We start from the raw sequence: 18,976 nt of genomic DNA on the forward strand, positions 1-18,976 counted from the left end.
CCCCTGCTCCCGCCTGTTCTGTCGTCGTTAATGCCCAAATGAGGCGAACACGCGGCGTTCACACTCCCAGCTCTCTGCTCAGGGCTAAAACCTAACAACCAGATCGATATTTATCGGCAGAGGCGGTGTGATTACATTCCCATCTCTGCCTGCATGCTGCTGCTGCTGCTGGCGGTCTGTAGACAAGCAGGTACAGCCGTGTATAATGACCTCAGGGAACAATCCAACTTCTGCAGAACATTCATTAACATGCCAGCTCTGGATGCACAAACATACACACACAGAGAGGAACTTGAACATCCAAAGACAGGATGCAATACCAACAGGTTTTGTGTCTTTTTAACCCTAAATCTATCTACCGTAAAACACCTAATGCAAGTTAAATTGGCGTATACAATTTGTGTATTTTGTTTTTTTTCACATGTGGGCTCCCGGAGGTAAAAATAGAATTAAAAAAAGAAGTGGACTGGACTGTTAAGCAATGTACCATCCATCTGCAGATGTGTAGCTCTAACATCCCTGACAAGCATCCTGTCAGCTATCAGTACGGTAGTTGAGGTCATGGTATGGTGGCTCATTAACACGCAACGATGTTCAAATCACAAGCTATAATTGATGCAAGCTGTTCTCATTGCTGTAATTTTTGACAAGATGGGCAAGTGATAAAATTCAAATGGTTCATGTAAGAAGAGAGGATGAGGTTCCCGGGCATGATTTCTTGACTGAAACAACAAAATAAAATCTAGGTTGGCTTTATGATACTTGGTTGATAAAGGGTTAAAGACACATCCATACCATTGACTGTGTACAGAGTGGACAGCGTGGCTTCACCATTTACAATTGTACAGTTTTGAAGCCAAAATAGAAGAAGCTATGAGGAACTCAGAGAGAATCTGCTGTTAATCATTGATTAACATGACGTACAGCCACATTTTGAACCTCTTGTAACTAAAGACAACAAAGCTTTTCAGAAGAAAGAAGACCTGTATACCAGGCAGCCAAATGATATCTTCAAATCACCACAACAATCAAACATGAGAAGAATTTCCAGGAGGTGTATTAATTTTTAAAAGTTTGACAACAGCCCATCTGGAATGACTGGGGAGATAGTTTTTTGACGTATGCTGCAGCCAGCCACCAGGGGGAGCAGTTTTTGTGGTCACACCTCACTTCGAGCCGAGCAAAATGACATCCATTTTTTTTTTTTTTTTTTTTTTTTACATTCTGTGATCAATACCTGTATTGTCACCTCCACCAAGAAGGTTATGGTTTTTGGAGAGTTTGTCTGTTTGTCTGTGAACAACATAACTCAAAAATTAATGAACGGATCTTGATGAAATTTTCAGGAAATGTTCAAAATGGGAAAAAGAAGAAGTGATTAAATTTTGGAGATGATCTGGATCACCGTCTTGATCCAGGATTTTTTAAAGGATTCTTTATCATTGTGAGATAGGGCCATTTTCACCATATGTGTATATAACTCCACGATAAATGGTCAGATTGCTTTGAAAAAAAATACAAGGAAAGGTCACTATAATCTCTGACAGATGTTAAAGTATGAAATGTTCTGGAAACTAAGATCTGGAATATGAAATATGTACTGGGTCATCATAATTTTCAAGACTGTCAGGTAACAAATTATCGTACAAACCTGCAACGAACACCAAATTGTAGCAGACAGTCTGCTGAAAGGGAGTATAACATTAAAGTAGGACTACAGTGCTACGTGACAATCACAATATGCTTGGTGGATGTCTGTGCTCTGAGCGCTTTTGTAGTTTTAAAAATGTATTTTAATGAGACGTTTAAAAAGGCCCAAGGTGTTTATACCTAACATCGCTCAAAGAGAAGAAACTAATCTGTTGCGGGGTCTATTTTCTGCTCTGCACAGCATGGATTTATACTGATAATTTTTCCAACACAAATTCTCCAATTCCCCTTCTCTTAAATGTCAGCCTACCCTGCGAAGAACAGGAAAATCATCTCACATTCAATCTTTATGATTATCATAAAATATTGCTTCCACAAATGCCAGCAGCCATTTTTGTCTTTCACAGTAATTACACAGATATAAAAGAAAACGGAAATATTTCCCAAAATATCAAAGCTTTGAAGCTGCCAGCTGGAAAGAAAAAAATTCTGCATCCACTTTTGTTTGGAGACTCCATTAAACACTGGCCTGTTTCCTTCCAGTAGCTGACACACAAGTCGCCCCCCCCCCTTTCCCAAACACACACACACACACACACACACTAACCACAGACAGGCCAGATGTCAGTGGAACATGGAAGTCTGACAGATGGAAGCCATGTTTCAGTTTACTGCTCTACAAGGTTTTACCCGCCTGTACACACACACACACACACACACACACACACACACACACACACACACACACACACATGCACACAGTTACAAACCAGCTGATTCAAAATGAGAAATGAGGAATGTAAAAGTACCACTTCATGATCACACACAAAACAGATAAGGGTTTTCAGCCTTCGCCTTGGGAAACAGAGATGAATAAGATACCCGTCAAAACACACATTAAACCTCTCGATTATCCTCTGGCTTGTTTTACGATGTGTGTCTGGCAGATGTTGAGGCGTAGACACTGCTGCTGATGCTGACATTTCCTATCATTAACGTCCCCGCCTCTGATTCATCGGAAGACACACAAAATGATCCTCTGAGATCGAGAGAAAAGCCCCCAAACATCTGGAAAGGCTATCATCTTTTTTAACACAGACGTCTGAGCCACCACACGCTGCACCTTTCACCCATTTGTGCTCCAGCATGAGGACACACACATCACGAGTGCAGTTTTATGACACTTTTATTGAGATAATTTGGTCCCAATCATAGACTTGTACGGCTTGGTTTTGGTTAAAGAGGATCACACACGCAGCAGAGTCCTGCTCTCCAGACAGACGGTGGTTTTCAGAGGGGAGAGGAGGCGGGTTGACGACAGTTTTCCCATGTGCTGGTATGTGTGTGTGTGTAAGCGTGAGTTTCATGTGTGTGACTCCCTGCAGGCGGGGAGGCCTTGCTGATGACGCATAGCTGAAGTTATTAGGGATGCAAAGCTGGAGGCGGACAGGTCTGCCCAAGAACGAGCACATACACTTAAACACACACACACACACGCTCTCCAAAGGGCAGATGTGTCTGTCTATTGTTTCCTCTTAGGATCAGTGTGTTTATTGTTCTGGTGCTGATGTGTCACTGTCTGTTAATCTCTAAAGGGACATGCTGGTATTTTTAAATCTGGACTCTATTTATTTTGTCTCTGATGACAAATGGGTGCAAAAGTTTGGAACTGCTCCAAAGGGAGCTGTGAAGAGAGATTTAACATACATCAATGAAAAGCTCTTGTTTCAACACTGACAGGCTGATATCCTATTGAAAGTGATAACAGAGAGGATTTCTTTTATTCTATCAGAAACAGTCGAATCTGTCGCCTCCTCAATATCCACCAAACTTTATACACAAATTACATGATTTTAACTCTTACAATGTGGGAGATGCTTGTCCACTGCTGCTATGGTTTCTTCATTGATGTCATTATCCAATAGTTGTGTTTGTTTATCAATTAACAGATTATTTTAAAGTACCGGTGAGTCAAGTGGTCTTGAGAACATCCCAGCGTTTTGTATGCCCTCACTGCAAACAATTGAAATCTTATTAATACATTTTTTTTTGTCTTATCTTAAGTAAAAATTGTCTTATTATACTCAATATGGGCCAAATTTACATGACCCCTCCAGAAAAATAACTTGTTATATGTTACAAGTAGAAATAATCTGCCAATGGAATAAGAACAAAATGTTAGAAAATTTGCTAGAGACTGGAATAATGTCTTAATACAAGCATCTTTTCTCTTGTTCCATTGGCAGTTTTTTTTTACTTTTACAAGCAATTCTGACCTCATTTTTGTCTATAAATAACTTAAACAAGACATTTTTCTGGACTGGTCAGGTGAATGTGGCTCATATTAAGTCTTAAAAGACATTTTCTACTAAAATGAGACAAAAAAAACTTGATAAGATTTCATTTTTTTTTGCAGTGTGATCCTTATCTACAATCTAAAATGAGATTACCAGCACCAAAAACATTATTCTAAATGTTACTTCCTGTACCCATGGTTGGGTCGTCCAGGACTAGATTATGCCACTTAGGCCATGTTGACACAGAGACTCCCGCAAAGATTCTTCCTTTGGGTTTCCAAAAGCCACCTGCATTTACATGAGGACAGCGTGAAAACGATCCACATTCATGCGACTCCAAGAGGACAAGTCACAACTATGTAGTAGCCATGCCAGACCAGTAGTTGGCAATGTGGATATATGTGTGTATATATGCTACTCGGAGATCAGCTATCTTTGTTGTGGTTGTTCTTTCTTTGTCTGCTGTTTTATTGTGTGAGACTGTTGGAAATCCAACCTTGAGGCGCATTACCGCCACCAACTGGACCAGAATGGCTTAACTGGAAGTTAAGCGTATGCGGTGACGTCAGCGTTTCAGGCTCTGTGATTATACGTGGCTGGATAGTGGAGCGTTTTGAAAACTCTCCACTCTGGAGAGCGTTTTCAAAAGTTTACGTTTTCAGAAAAAATGCATTGCGGTCTTATCGAAACACAAGGCCGAAACGCAACGAAATGTTTTTGGATTTGACTGTTTTTGGCTTTGTGTAAATGCCGCCTTAGAAGTTACTGTGACAACACCATGCTAGCCAACACAGTTTAGCAGAGAAAAGACAGATCTGTATTTTTCTCTGCTGAAAAAAAAGTCTTGGATTGTCTTGTAGTGATGGTGGACACAGGAGCTGGACTGTCAAAAAGAAAAAGGACAAAACAGCAGAAGAAAGATAAACAGGAGAGTGAAAGACCACGCAAGGTCAACACTACCAGTGAATTCAGCTAATTTTAGGACAGTCCAACCCAAACAGTCAGTGAAAGTAACTTCCTGCTCTCAATTGAGTAAAGAAGTTTCCTCCCATCCTCATTGGTTACCTGAGTCTCCTTCTTCCTCTGTAAACCTAAACTAGTTTGTTATATTTTGTCTCTTCCAAAGTCAGCACACCCAGCTGCACTGGAAAAAATGAAATCTTATTAAGTGTTTTTGTCTTATTTTCAGTAGAAAATGTCTTTTTAGACATAAGATGAGCCACATTCACCTGACCAGTCCATAAAAATGCCATGTTTCAAGCAAATTTTTCTACTTCCATTAGCAGATTTTTTTTACTTGTTACAAGCAATTCAGACCTCATTTTTGTTTTTAAATAACTTTAAACAAGACATTTTTCTGGACTGGTCAGATAAATGTGGATCATATTAAGTTTCACATGACAATTTTTTACTTAAAATAAGACAAAAACACTTGATAAGATATTGTTTTTTGTCAGTGTGATCAATACGATGCACAAGGAGAATTTCACCGCTGCTGACTAAAAAAGCTTAGGGTGTCTTTGAAATAATTTGTCTGCCTTTGAGTCATTAAGCTGCAAAATGTGTAAACTTAGAGTGATGGTTAAAAAAACAGCAGAATCCCCCTTTAATGACGATCAATTTAAAAAGACTGATAAAAACAGTGTCCTTACAAGGCTAGAAAAACACAGAAACCTTTCCAGTCCAGGCTTCACAGGATTCATTCAGGTCTCAATGGGGCCCTGGTAGTGTATGTGTGTGTCAATGTGTGTGTGTGTTACTGTGCCTTCCTTTGTGGCGGCCCTTTCATCGCCTCTCATAATGAAGTCCAGACGTTGGTACAGATGGTCATCAGCCCGTTCTAGTAAATGAGGAGATCTCAGCATCGGCCTCCGGCTGCTGCCTGACCCGGAGTCCAGACGGCGGAGCTGCACACTCAGCCCGCTCTGAATTACTCAGAGAAAGACTCAGGAAGACATGTGGGGCACTTAAAGAGAGGAAACACTACATGATCTAAAGCCAGATTATGAGCAGATTCTGCACACTTTGACGGGATTTCAGATTTTAGAGACTTTAGCGGTGCAATGGAGTTCAGGTCACGAAGCAGTGAGCAGATGTTGTCCTGTTGTTAAAAAAGGAAAATGCGCTCAATTTCAGCATGAGTGGCAACAAACTCCTTGAATCTCACATCAACTATCTGTCATCTTTCACCGGTTATTTCTTTTTTAGCGCAGCTTTTATCCTCTGTCGTAAGCTCAAACTTGTTTGAAAATAAAGCAAAGAGAAAGTCAAAGTGTCAGCATTTCAGTCACTGTGAGTTGATTTGACGCTTGAACTTTGAAGGTGCTCCTTGCATCATTTCTTACACATCTATTTCTGCAGCAGCTTAGTTGGATTCAGTCTTTTCCTAGATGATAGGACAGTTCGCTGTGTGGCAGATAATCTGGGTGTGCTGGTGCTGGATGTGGATGTAATGGGGGGGACACAGCTGGTGATAAGCCCCTCCCCCCTCTGATGCTGGGATGTTTGATCCAGGATTTAGCAGCAGAGCTGGGCAGGAAAACAGCAGCAGAGCTAAGATCACACAAACAGGACGTCCGGGATACACTCGCACGATAACACACACACACACACAAACAGGAGCAGAGGACAATGACTTAGGCTGGGAGCTTGAATGTAGTCACAAACACACGGCACAGCGATCTTATTTCATCTCTCTGGGTCATCTCTTCTCTAAGCCGACCTCTGTGAGTGTGATAACATCAGAAAACACTGTGAGGGACACAAACACAGGCAGACAGAGCTTTGATAAACCTGATGAGCAGCAAACGGGTTTAATGAAGCCAAAGGTCCTTCGTGCATATCCAGCACAACAAACAAATCAGTGTGAGGAGGGGTCCCACTGTTTTCAAAACAAAAGGAAGATTAGGTCGAACTTGTGTTACACTCTCAAGTTAGACTATGGATTAAAAGTCTAAAACAAAATGCCTGTTGTGCAAAAATCAGAGACCCTAAAAAAAATGGACAAGGTCATAGTCTCCAACAAAGTGAAGCCAAAACACTTGGAGTAGCGCCTATTCTGAGCAGATGTGACAGTAAATGTTTTCAAACAACATCAAAGTTCTTTCCCCCTGATGTTTAACTTTCTGAAAAGTTTAGTTAATTTTTTTAACCACAGGTCGACTTATCTCTGCTCTGCATTAGCAAGGCATGCATGATGACATGTTGCCGCATAGGAATTTTAGTCACAACATTATTGCGAAAGTGTACAGTTATTTCCCAGATTACTTTCAAGTTGTTTGATGTTAAAGAGGTATAATACTATGATTAACAACTCTGTTGACCAATGAGGCTCCAGCAGAGCTGTGTGCACTGAAGAGTGCAAGTAGAGCAGGAATTTTGAGAAGACACATAACAAAGACGAGCATTCCAATCAGAGCAGCCTTAGATTTAAGTACGCTGTTTCGCACAGGTGTTACGAAAGTGTTAGCTTGGAAAATTTATGGCATAAGTTTGAAGTTCCTTGAGTTGATTTTATTTTGTAGTAATGGAAGACATTAAGCTAAACTGTGAAGAAACAGACAGAAGAAAGCTAAACAGAAGAGTGATAGAGTGAGAGATTGTACAGTTTAGAAGCCAAAATAACCCAGTCGCATGTGCCACCATTGGTAGCAGTTGTGCAACCAGAGTCTTTGCAGTTAAGACTGTGAGGGATTCTGGGAGAATCTGAGTTGAGCCGGGTGACAAAAATATTCATTTTTTTTCTTTTGAGAGTCTAATCTCTTCTTGACTCCACCTCCACATATATTTTACAGTCCTCGAAAAAAATACACAAGAGCGGCAGGTGTCAATCATCGTTAAATGTGTCGTAAAACCTTGTTTTTAACATCCTGTAACTAATAAAAAAACAAAACTTCTCAGAAAAAAAGAGCACTTGAATACATGGCAGCCAAATAATATCTTCCAATCACCACAAAAAATTGGACGTGAGAAACATTTCTACAAGGTGTATTAATTTTTTTAAGTTTGACCACAGCCCATCTGGAATGACTGGAGAGCCCGATTTTTTGACCTACACTGCAGCCAGCCACCAGGAGGAGCAGTTTTTGTGGCAACCTCACTTCGAGCCAAGCAAGATGACGTCCATTTTTTTACAGTCTATGGCTTTGAGTAGCGCTACTGAACTACAGTATAAACTGAGTTTACAAAATTTGTTTCCAAACTTTAGAGCTTCATAACTATAAAAAAATACATTACCTCATCTCTATGTACCCAGTAAAAAGTTGTCTTGAATAAAGAAAAGTTGTGTTTAAAGAAGATCTGTTCTCCAAAACAAATACAAGCCTTGTCCCGTCCTTATGACGGTGGGTGCTAGTGCTCATGTGGAGCGAAGTCTTTATCCCAGAACAACACAAGCTTTTCCGGATAGTCCTCACAGCCTCTTTGAGACATCTTTATAATCTATTTTTGTGCAAAAACAAGTGCAACCACTATCGACGCAAACACAGAAATCATACCAGGTCTCTGTATCGGCAAATATTCAATAGTTGAAGAATGGGGTCCAGACTGATTTCGGGGCCTGAAAGACCTGACTGGGGCACTTATAGTTTCTGGCACCTGCCTGTTGTGTGGAGTAGTTTGGCTTCACTGTTGTTCAACAGAAAGGTGGAGGTACATCGTCCATCTTTACACACAGAGATTTCATTCACAGCAATGAACAGCTCAATGAGATGTTTTTAATGCAGATATATAAAAAGTATTTTCTGGGTAAGACTGCAAGAGGACAAGCAAACCACTTTAATAAATGAACAGAGTTTAAATCAACTGATTCTGATGTATCCTCGGGGCATTGTTAGAAAAATAGACGAGAGCAGATTTCAGAAAAACAACATGATTTGTGATTCACTTTGTAGGAGTAAACCCACTCTCTTTCTCCCTTCTTCAATCTTTGTCTGTACTTTTCATTTATTTTCAGAGCTCCTGGTCGGAGCACATCTTCAGGCTGTCACCACACCAAACTTTTTTTTTTTTTTAATAACGGCAGCATTTCTGAGTTCAATAACTGAATTGCTTGTGGAGTGGGAGCAAATCTTTTTCCTGCTTTTTTATCAACAGTAAATTTAATTAAGTCATTAATCAGGGAAACATCCTGGAGCTGGAGAAGATTAGCTGTTTCTCTTTAATTTGGAGTTTTTGTGAATAAGACAACTGCTGGACTTTCACCCTGCTTTCACCAAGCAATTTAACGTTTTATCTTAATAAGTGTAACAATCATGAGTTTCAAATCACAAAACGCTTATGACTGAATGTAAAGTTTTCTTACAAGTTTCCATGAGTGGAAACTTTCCCAGTAAGGTTTGAGCACAGGAGCCCATTTCTCCCATTACATGGCCTTGTGTTTGAGGTCAGCGACCCCAGAGACTCAGCAGTCTTTCTCTGCATTACAGGATCAGTTACAGCTGACGCTTCGGACACACACAACGACAGAGGTGAGGAATTTAGAGTTTCCCACAGAAATTCCAGGCAGGAGTATTTCATTCTTTCCAAAGACTTTCTAAATACCTGCCGGTCGTCTTGGAAATCGTTCCCTCACACAGAGTTAAAGACAGAAGAAGCATGCTGGGGATTCAAATGGAGTCATTAAGGTCAGAGTCTGGGTGAGACTGACTGCTCAGGAGGCACAAGAGCATGAAATGTGTGCAACTTTGAGGCCAGGTTACCACGAGCTGGCTTAAAAAGGATACAGAACAGAGGTTAAACTGGACACACACACACACACATATACACACACAGGCTCCAAAATATCCCAGAGGCATGGCACAAAGAAACCAAACAAGCAGCCCGCAGAGCAAACTGCCACATTAACTGCGCTGATCTCAACTCTACCGCCTTTAAAGGAGCAGCAGGGACCCAGACCTGGCACACACACACACACACAAACACACACGCACACACACACATTGAAACCTTCAGCTCAGAGTGAAATCAGAGAGACAAGAAGGACTAAGAAGGGCGCAGGTCCTCTCCCAAACTAAACAAGCTAAAAAAAGAGGAGTGACAGCCTCCATTTGTAGAGCTGACCCGCTGTTTGTTCCACCTATTTATGTGTGTGTGTGTGTGTGTGTGTGCGTGTGTGTGTGTGTGTGTGTGTAGAATGATGGTTACTGTGCTTAAAATCTGTTATAGGATTTCCTCTCATGTTCATTTTGGAAAAAGCTTTTCACCGCCTGACATTCACGGCTCAATATTTCATTTGCCAGACGGGACCGCTGTCAGTAAGCATCTTAAATAACTTGAGTGATATTCTAATACCGGCTTTCTCAGACGCCGGCAGTCATTTTGTCGGATTAGTTTTGCCGTTTTCCATACAGCGGATATTTCATTTCAACTTCAAATTTCAGTCTTCGAAGGACTTCAACATCTTTGGGGGATTTGAGGCAATTAGCAACTGTCGCAAGATGAAAACTTTGTCCCTAAAATCAGCGGTCTCTAGCGGTGGAGTTTGCTGATGCTTTGGTGTAACGTATCTGTTCACCTAAGTCCCGTATTTCTGCTAACATGCATCAATCAAAGCGACCTTTGTTAGACAAGGTTTGGCAAGTTATGAAAGAACAAACAAAGTAAGTGATGACATTCAGTCTGCACCCAAAGTAGAAAAATTGTTGCTGTAAGTAACCACCAGATGAAGAACTGTGAGCTCCGGCTTTGCAACATGCAGCATCGTGTGAAAATGCATGATTTGCATTGTTAATTTATGACAGAAGAGGGTTTTTTTTCAACTGAAGTGAGAATCCCTGTGGTGCTGTGTCAAAGACACCGTTAAGCCCTGAGCATCTCCTCATGTCTCACAGTTGCGTCAGAAACAACCGTTTTTGAAGCTGCGTGCTTCCATGAATTTTTGATTCCTGCAAATCAGCTCCAAGGTTTAGGAATTTTAGCTTCCTCTTCAGCTGTTTCTCACAATTAAATGACAACTTCTTTATTTGGGGTTGTGTGACAGGCCAATTTTCACCAGAATTTGGTTGCTTGTTACAGTGAAACTGAGACCCAGCCAGGACAAGTGGCTCTGTTTGAAGGGTAGACAGGAAAAGCTGATTCTGAAGCAGAGGCACCGATAGGATTAGATATAAGAGGAATTCTACAGGAGAGTTTATGGATGTTTATGGCAAAAAACAAGAGAAGGGGACCCAACTGTAGAATAAACTGAAGTAGTATTTAACCAAATACTAAAATCTCCCAAAAAACACAAACAAAGCACTTAATTGGAGCAATAAAGACACTAAAGCCTTGAACACACATAGATGGGAATTTCAAAAATGAATTTCCCCTTTCAATCGTTTTTTAAAACATTTTCGTCCACACCCACTGGGCAAATCTGCCGTTTGGTGTTTTGGCTGTATTTTTTCAGATGTGAAACCCATTCCATCTAATTGGTAAAAGAACCAAAAACTCTGTTTCGCATTGTCTACATGAAACTTGAAACCAGAGTTTTCCAAAATCTTCGCTTTGGCCTGAGTTTTCAGAAAACATGTTGACGACAGGCTTAAACATATAAAATATGTGCGGCTTCCCAAGTACCCGACTATGTGTGGACATGGCCTAAAAGAAGAGGGAAAACAGCGTGACACAAAAGACAAGACGAACTAACAAAAAGATGCAGGGAAACTTAACACATTAGTGAGACAAGACACAGGTTAAGCTAATGAGTGTAATCCAGCAGGAAGTCAAACTAAACAAGACACATAGGGAGCAAGAACTTCAAAATAAAACAGGAAACAGTCTTCCAGAGTATTTTGTGATCATCAAGTGTGTGCTTTCTAAATGTGTGAAGGTTTGAAGAATCCTGTAATGTGTCCCAGCTTTAAAGTGATACTCCAGGATGGAACAAGTTGGGTCCTATCACAAGGTTTAGGGCAGAAATTACCCCTACAGCAGTGTTTTTGTGCAGCAGAAGCCCAGGGCGCACGCACCAAACACCCCCTCCCTGCTCGTCTGCCGGTTTCCTCTGCACTCAGACGGGGCCAATTTTTACTTGACCAATAACACAAATAAACGGACTCCCACCGAAAAAATCTGATATCGGTCTGCATTCACGCTTTATTTAAAGAATTTTCAGCGCGTTACTTTCACACAAAAACACTGCTAAATAAGGCTCTAGTTCTCATCTTGTCGTAAAACGGTGCCACCTCCGCTGCAGAGCCACAGCTGGCTACGAGACGCTCGCCAATTAGTGTATCAGTCCGCGCGCGCGGCGTGCCGGATATAAACAAACGCAGGTAGTCTGCCAGGACAAAGAGACATGATGAGAACTAGAGCCTTATTTAGCGGTGTTTTTGTGTGAAAGTAACGTGCTGAAAATTCTTTAAATAAAGCCTGAATGCAGACCGATATCAGAATTTTTCGGTGGGAGTCCGTTTATTTGTATTTTTGGTCAAGTAAAATATGGCCCCGTCTGAGTGCAGAGGAAATCGGCAGAGGAGCAGGGAGGGGGTGTTTGGTGCGAGTGCTCTGGGCTTCTGCTGCACAAAAACACTGCTGTAGGGGTAATTTCTGCCCTCAACCTTCTGATAGGACCCAACTTGTTCCATCCCGGAGTATCACTTTAAGCTGATGCAGAAGTGTTAAAACTGCAGTTCATTGAGCGTCCACTTGAGGCATCAGAAACCACATACACACCATTCAAAAAAGGCTATCTTCACAGCAAAAATAAACGTGTTTGCAGCTCAATCAGCACACACTGAGTGTTTTCATAACTTGTCATTTTTAAAGTTATTAAACTTCCTAGTTTTGCCCATATAAGGGCATGGGTGACTTGACTGACAGGCAGACACACTGTAGCTGTTAGCAAAGAGGCTAAAGGCCCACCCAGCTCTGGTTTTAAGTTAACCAAGGTTAGGTTGAGTCAACTTTTCCAATACAACACCAATCAACTGGTGATATCACAGAGAACACGTCTTTGTTTAATAAAGTCTGTGGGTTGGACTTGTGCAGAAACTCAAGCTGAGAATTTCTTTCCTCCAGCACGCCTGTTGAAAACACTGAGTGACTGTCATATTTCTTTATCACATGAGTACAAAGAGCCAAACCGAAGACGGAGCATGACAGCAGGAAAAACACTTTCCGTCCTGCTTTCTGTGGACTCTGACAAAAAACTGGCAGAACGCTCTGAACAGATTCAAAGTTGGACGGAGCTAAAACTTCTGTTGAAACTGTGCTGCAGGCTAACGCTCCTGCTCTCCTGCTCTCTGCAGGTCTGTTCATTCTCTCTGGTGTTTGCAACAGATGGAGGAGCTGCTGAGTCACAAGGAGAACAAGAAGTCAGAATCAAGTCAGCGCTGAGTTTTCGCACCATCTCTGTAGAGCTTCTCTTCTGATTTCTGCCTGTATGAGAATCGAAAACACACTGCAGGATTTACAGCCTTTCTGAGTGTGTGTGTGTAAGTTATGGTCACAGTGTTTGCAGTGTGTCTCCTCCCTTCTTTGTCTCTTTTACAAGAGGTCATGACCCCATGAGTCCTGGAAGAGAGGTGAGAGTTTGCACTGGGAGGCCGGACAGGATTCCCAGGCCGGCTAAACATGCCTGAAGCAGGGAGACGCTGCCTCGAACGTCTTCTTTGGGACAACAACAGCTCTCTCTGCCTTGTGTGTGTGTCTGCAAATGTGTTTCTGAGAGAGGAAAATTGAAAGTGGGAAAAAAAAAGTTATGGGATTATGAAAGAGTGCTGACGTCATTTCATTAAAAAAAAAAAACAGATCGAGAAACAGATCAGAAAATGGGTTCAAAGAAAATCAGCAACACACACACACTCACACTTCCTACAAGTGTGAATCTCGCCTGTGTTATCATTCATAAACACACACTGCAGCTTTAAAACTCATCCCAGCTCCTGTACCAACACGCAGCTTAAGACATCTCTTCAATCAGAACATCCTGGATGCAACCCCCTGTCATCACAGCTAAATAAAACATCCACTTTGTGACCCCTGTGTGTGTGTGTGCATATTTGTGTGTGTGCATGCTTGCGTATGTGGGTGTGTGTGTAGGTGTAGGGCAGGAGATGCTGATGCAACGCCTGCAGGGACTGGCCCAGCTGTGAGACTGGGGTCCAGAGGTCCTCTACAGAGGTTTAATGGTTCAATTTTTACAATGGATCCCTCCTACGAAGCTGGTTTAAAGATGTACAGTTAAGGAGAGGTCTTACTCTGCTCGATGTTCCTGATACAAGATGCAGTTCTGTTATTCTCAGCCAAAAGACATCTGACAAACTTTTCTACAAGATCCAAAGAAATCATGGACTGTTTGTGAGAAGATGACAGCCTCTTTATTTCATGTGAGGACAAAAGATTAAATGTGTACGCTTTCCAGTGTCCAGCAGGGGGAGACTTCATCAGTTGGAGAAGAAGATAAGCTGATGTCTTATTGTTTGTGAACACTTTCCGAATAAGATATAATATCAGTTTCTATTTCCAGATCTTCTTGAATGCAAAATAAAAGAAGCATATTTGCTAAGTGAGGGGTTGCCTGCAGGCATCGATAATTTGCTTCCAGTGTCTGTAGGAGCTGAATTTGAAGGCACTCCAACAAGCCAGGAAGTAGATTTTGTACAAATTAGTCAAAGTTAATATCACAATCACCTGAGATCAAAGGTGCAGCTCACAAAACAAGCTCCCCCTGGTGGTATCTGATGGTTCGGCAGCCAACTATCAAACCTCGCTCCTCTCCAGCCTGACCGTCTCACACATTTGGTCATTTTTGTTGCCATAAAACAAACAACCAGAAGACTGAGTGTCTGCATTGTCATGTTCAATGCCTTAACCCTTTATGACTACCAGTACAAGTCTGCCAGAGCATATCTTTACATTTTTATGTGCTGTAGCGTCACTTTTTTTTTAAAGAAAATGTTTGCTACACATCAATACAACCCTTATATCCCAATTGTTAATAAAAAAAATGTAGGCTACTGACTTATTTCAAGACTTACAAAATAAATTGCTCAAAAAAGCAATAAAGAATTAAAAAAAAAAAGATAATTTCACACTTTTTTTTCCCTAAATACAGAAATGTCATGGCTGCTTCCCTCAAAAACGTAGATGTTAAAAGTAAGATGATGCCATGTGATTAGCCACTGGATCGTAATGTTTTTGTTGTTTACGCTTTACACTGGGTTTTTGCAAACACACTGGTGGAAACAGCACAAAATGAAAGCATAACTCCACAGATTTTATATGCTAGAAGAATGATAAATCTATTTTATCTGGTTTATAAATCTACCTTCAGTGGAAACTTTATTCACAAATGGTAGCGCTAGCTCTGTGGGGGTTAAACTGTGTGTCAGGCCAATCAACTGACACCACACTAAAATACCAACTTTTGTTACATTTTCAACAGTAAACGTTAACGAGAAGACACACTTCAGAGATCTGTAAATCAAATATGCAGATCTATGTCCATAGAGGGCGCTAAAATCAAAGGAAACCTCACAGCAGCTTCAAACCTTTTTTGAAAATACAAAGTCAATATGTCTGTATTTGGTGTAATTACCCCACTTGATCCTTAAATCCAGGTTTTTACTCACATAAGCTCTGTTTGTCCCAAAAGTCAGAGTTCTGCTCGCCAATATTGTTGTAAATTGTGATTTAAAGAAGATAGAGGAGGGGAAAAAAGCATGTTTCAAAGGAAAATGGTTGGTTTTTGTTGTTAATTATGTGTGAACACAAACAGCAGTGAAGTCTGCAGCAAAGCCAATGTCAACAGATACAGAGGGTCTGAACGCCATCCAGTTATTGATCTGTTTAGCAGCTGCTGACATGCAAAAAGCTTTCAACCCTCTCCAAAATATTAATTAGCGATCAGAGAGGAGCAAAGGCAAAGTTAGTGTTGCGATTTAACCCATCAATGGAGCATTGTATTGATTTTCTTTCTGTTAAGGATATCTGTGAAGGCTGTCAGCAGCAACAACGCGGTGACTCAGACAAGGAGAAACGCTTCCTGGTGAGAGATGTGACAGGATGAGGGCTTTGATTTCACGCTGCTGTGGATGAAGTTTCTCTATCTCATGTTTCCTCTCTGTTTTGTCTCATCAATCAGAATGAGTGTTCTCATCTACTCCTTTTTATGTAAAACACACTCACTTGTGTTTCACTCTCACTGACTCTTTTATCTTAAAGAAAACCACAAAAGCACTGACTCAAGCAGAAATATCAATTTACCGGAACCTGATGCACCTGAAGACCGTTAAAGATGTTAAAATTTCCATAGAATCCTCCTGTGAGCCTCCAGACTCTCTGTCTTCAGCTGCAGCATTATGGGATTATCATCCCTGCTCAGATGATTCAGTTTCTGTTCATGGAAAGCAGATACCCAGACATTTTTCTCCCCCCTTTTTTGCACAGTACAGTAAACCTGTTGTACTGTAGGTCAGCAGCATACTGAGTCAACACCGCTGCACGACTGCTGCGCTCCTCCTCTGCGCGTCTGAACGCTTTGATTCTGGCGCACAGAGACGCTGCTGTACAGCGCACGGGTCCCTCATCCAAGGGCGGTGATTCATTGAACCAGGGGGTTTGGCAAAGCAACATATTAAATCTCCTAATTTAACATAATGTGATGCAAATTCCCCCCAGGACCCCTGCTGGTGTAGAGAGGATTCTCTGTATTGTGTGATAAATTATTAAACGCGTCTCGTATCGCGCGCGGATAAGAGAGGACATCGATCCTAAACGGTCCCTGAAGAGGGTTTATTTTTAGATAAGGGCTCTAAATTGATTCCCTATTCTTTGTCTCATCTTAGAGCCTCAGCGTGGATCGCCTCAGCCTACGAGTGCCCACGTTGCCAAACCCCACTGCCGCCCGTGCACCCATTTCCATCGCCAGAAAGCCACGTTTCTGAAGACACAAAGCCTCACTTCCATCCCCACGCCACTTGTCAGCTGTGAGGAGAGGGCGAGCGAGCATGCAGCGCCAGCTTGCTCGCATCCAATCACACCCAAACGCACAGAAAGCACACTTCCAGAGAGAAAGGACCGCGCGACAAAAACCGGACAAAAGCGCAACAAGACCATCAATCCAAAGGCGCGTAATTGTTCCACAGGAGAGATCGATTAAAGAGTCTTTACTCCAACACATCACAAGTATTAAATATTTATCAGCTGCGCTACTGTACTGCCTAAACAGATCGATGTGTCCACATGCCAGGAGGCAAGGTGCCACACATCACACATAACTCCACACACACCCGTGAGAGAAGAAAACAGAGGATCCTACCTGGCTGGAACATACTTTGGAAATAAAAGATGACCAGTATAAAGGATCCCAAACAGGTGACAAAAACCATCCGGCATATCCTGCTCATCCTCATCAGTTCGCTAAGAGTCTGTTTCATGTCCGGACGGAGGGGCTGCAGGCTGCAGGGCGCTCGCGCTGTGGGGGGAATGAAGGGCCGGTTTGTTGGAGGGTCCGGGCGCTCTGCTGGTACTGATGAGGATTGTCTGCCGGTCAATGAGCTGAACGCATCCAACACGGGGCGTACCACTGCTTGAAGCCGGAGGGGGAGGACGGGCACGGCGTGGTGGCACCCCCGTTTGGAGGGAATGAGCGCGTCCAGATGTGCGCTCAGGCTGTACATGAAAATCAGTGAAAATCAATGCTGTGGAATCACAGAGTGTGATGACAGGGATAAGGGGTTAAAGATTTTTGCTCATTAATGCTCCTCAGGTCGAAATGATTGGAGTTTCTTTCATTAAAAATGAGTGTTTAAAAAACAATGAACGTCTTAATTTTTTTGCACTTCCCCTGAAGTGCCACAAGTTTTATTTAAAGCTTCAAAATAAAGTAAAGCCAGGTTTCTCCACTCCATATTTTGCTTACTTGTTGCCTCCCATGGCTACTGTGTTGAATGTAATGCTGCATCATTATAAATTCATACAATAGGATGATCAGCTCAACCTCAAACCAGCTGCATTAGCTTCAACTGTATAAAATACTATTTTCAAAAAACGTTTTTATTGCGATTAAACGTAGGACTTAAATTTGGCCGTACTTTACAGTATATGAATGAACGAATAAGTAACTTTATTTCAATCAGCAGCTGCAGAAATCTTCACAATCATTATAAGAAAAAATGAATTGGGCTGTTTGAAAAGGGTAGTCAGATAATCAAAGCCAGATTTGGGGAAAATACACTTTTAGAAATGTGGGAACTGTGGGAATATAGGGAATACAGGGCCTAAATTGAAAAAAGAAAAAAAAATACTTAGTAGTGTTGGAACATTGAGCTGTGGGAACACTAGGCTGCGAGAACATTGGGCTTTGGGAACATTGAGCTGTGGGAACATTGGACTATGGTAACATTGGGCTGTGGGAACATTGGGCTGTGGTAACATTGAGCTTTGGTAACACTGGGCTGTGGGAACATTGGACTATGGGAACATTGGATTGTGGGAACACTGGGCTGTGGGAACATTGGACTATGGGAACATTGGATTGTGGGAACACTGGGCTGTGGGAACATTGGGCTGTGGGAACACTGGGCTGTGGGAACATTGTGCTGTGAGAACATTGGGCTGTAGAAACACTGGGCTGCGGGAACACTGGCTGTAGGAACATAGGCATGCTCCTAGAAGTACTTGTTCACTAGCAAGTGGCATGGTTGAAAAGGTCGGCCCAGGAGTCACTCCAGGGTTCCTATACATCTTTTAAAATCTAAATTAAGACCCTTTAAGACTGAAGAGGGAAAATTAATACTTTTTAGCAAAGCTTTTAACTTTACTTGAGTTTAGTTTAAAAAAAAAAAGACATCAGAAGAACAAACCAAAACAGTGTACAAAAGGGTTACTCCAAATGTGTGCAGTAATGAGTGGATTTGTAAAATATAATGGTTATTGTTAATTGTTTTCCATTAAGCAAAACAATTTAAGCTAGCACTGGCTCAGAAATTTTTAAGTAGCCTAAAACCACAGCAAGTCTATACTATCAAAATGAAAGCTTCCAGGAGAAATGTCTAACCATCTGAAGATTAACTTACATCAGATGTAAATCCAGTGAATAGGAC

The 18,976-nt window shown here is 41.6% G+C and overlaps 1 protein-coding gene across 2 annotated transcripts in view; it reads right to left on the bottom strand.

Annotated features, from left to right (window-relative positions):
• Window positions 1-17,409, bottom strand: part of chst11 (carbohydrate (chondroitin 4) sulfotransferase 11) — a 122,681-nt gene extending 105,272 nt beyond the window's left edge. The window contains exon 1 of one of the 2 annotated variants that reach the window (XM_074698746.1): window positions 17,206-17,409. In XM_074698746.1, coding sequence (XP_074554847.1) covers window positions 17,206-17,308 — 103 coding nt within the window. In that variant the 5' untranslated portion in view covers window positions 17,309-17,409. Of the gene's footprint in view, window positions 1-17,190 lie in introns of both variants that reach the window. The other variant, XM_074698745.1, reaches the window with a different exon arrangement.
• Window positions 17,410-18,976: the final 1,567 nt, after the last annotated feature.

This window comes from Halichoeres trimaculatus, unplaced genomic scaffold (genome assembly GCF_033239565.1).
Source record: "Halichoeres trimaculatus isolate MK-OKI-2021-1 unplaced genomic scaffold, fHalTri1.1 fHalTri1_scaffold_21, whole genome shotgun sequence".
NCBI classification, from domain to species: Eukaryota; Metazoa; Chordata; class Actinopteri; order Labriformes; family Labridae; genus Halichoeres; species Halichoeres trimaculatus.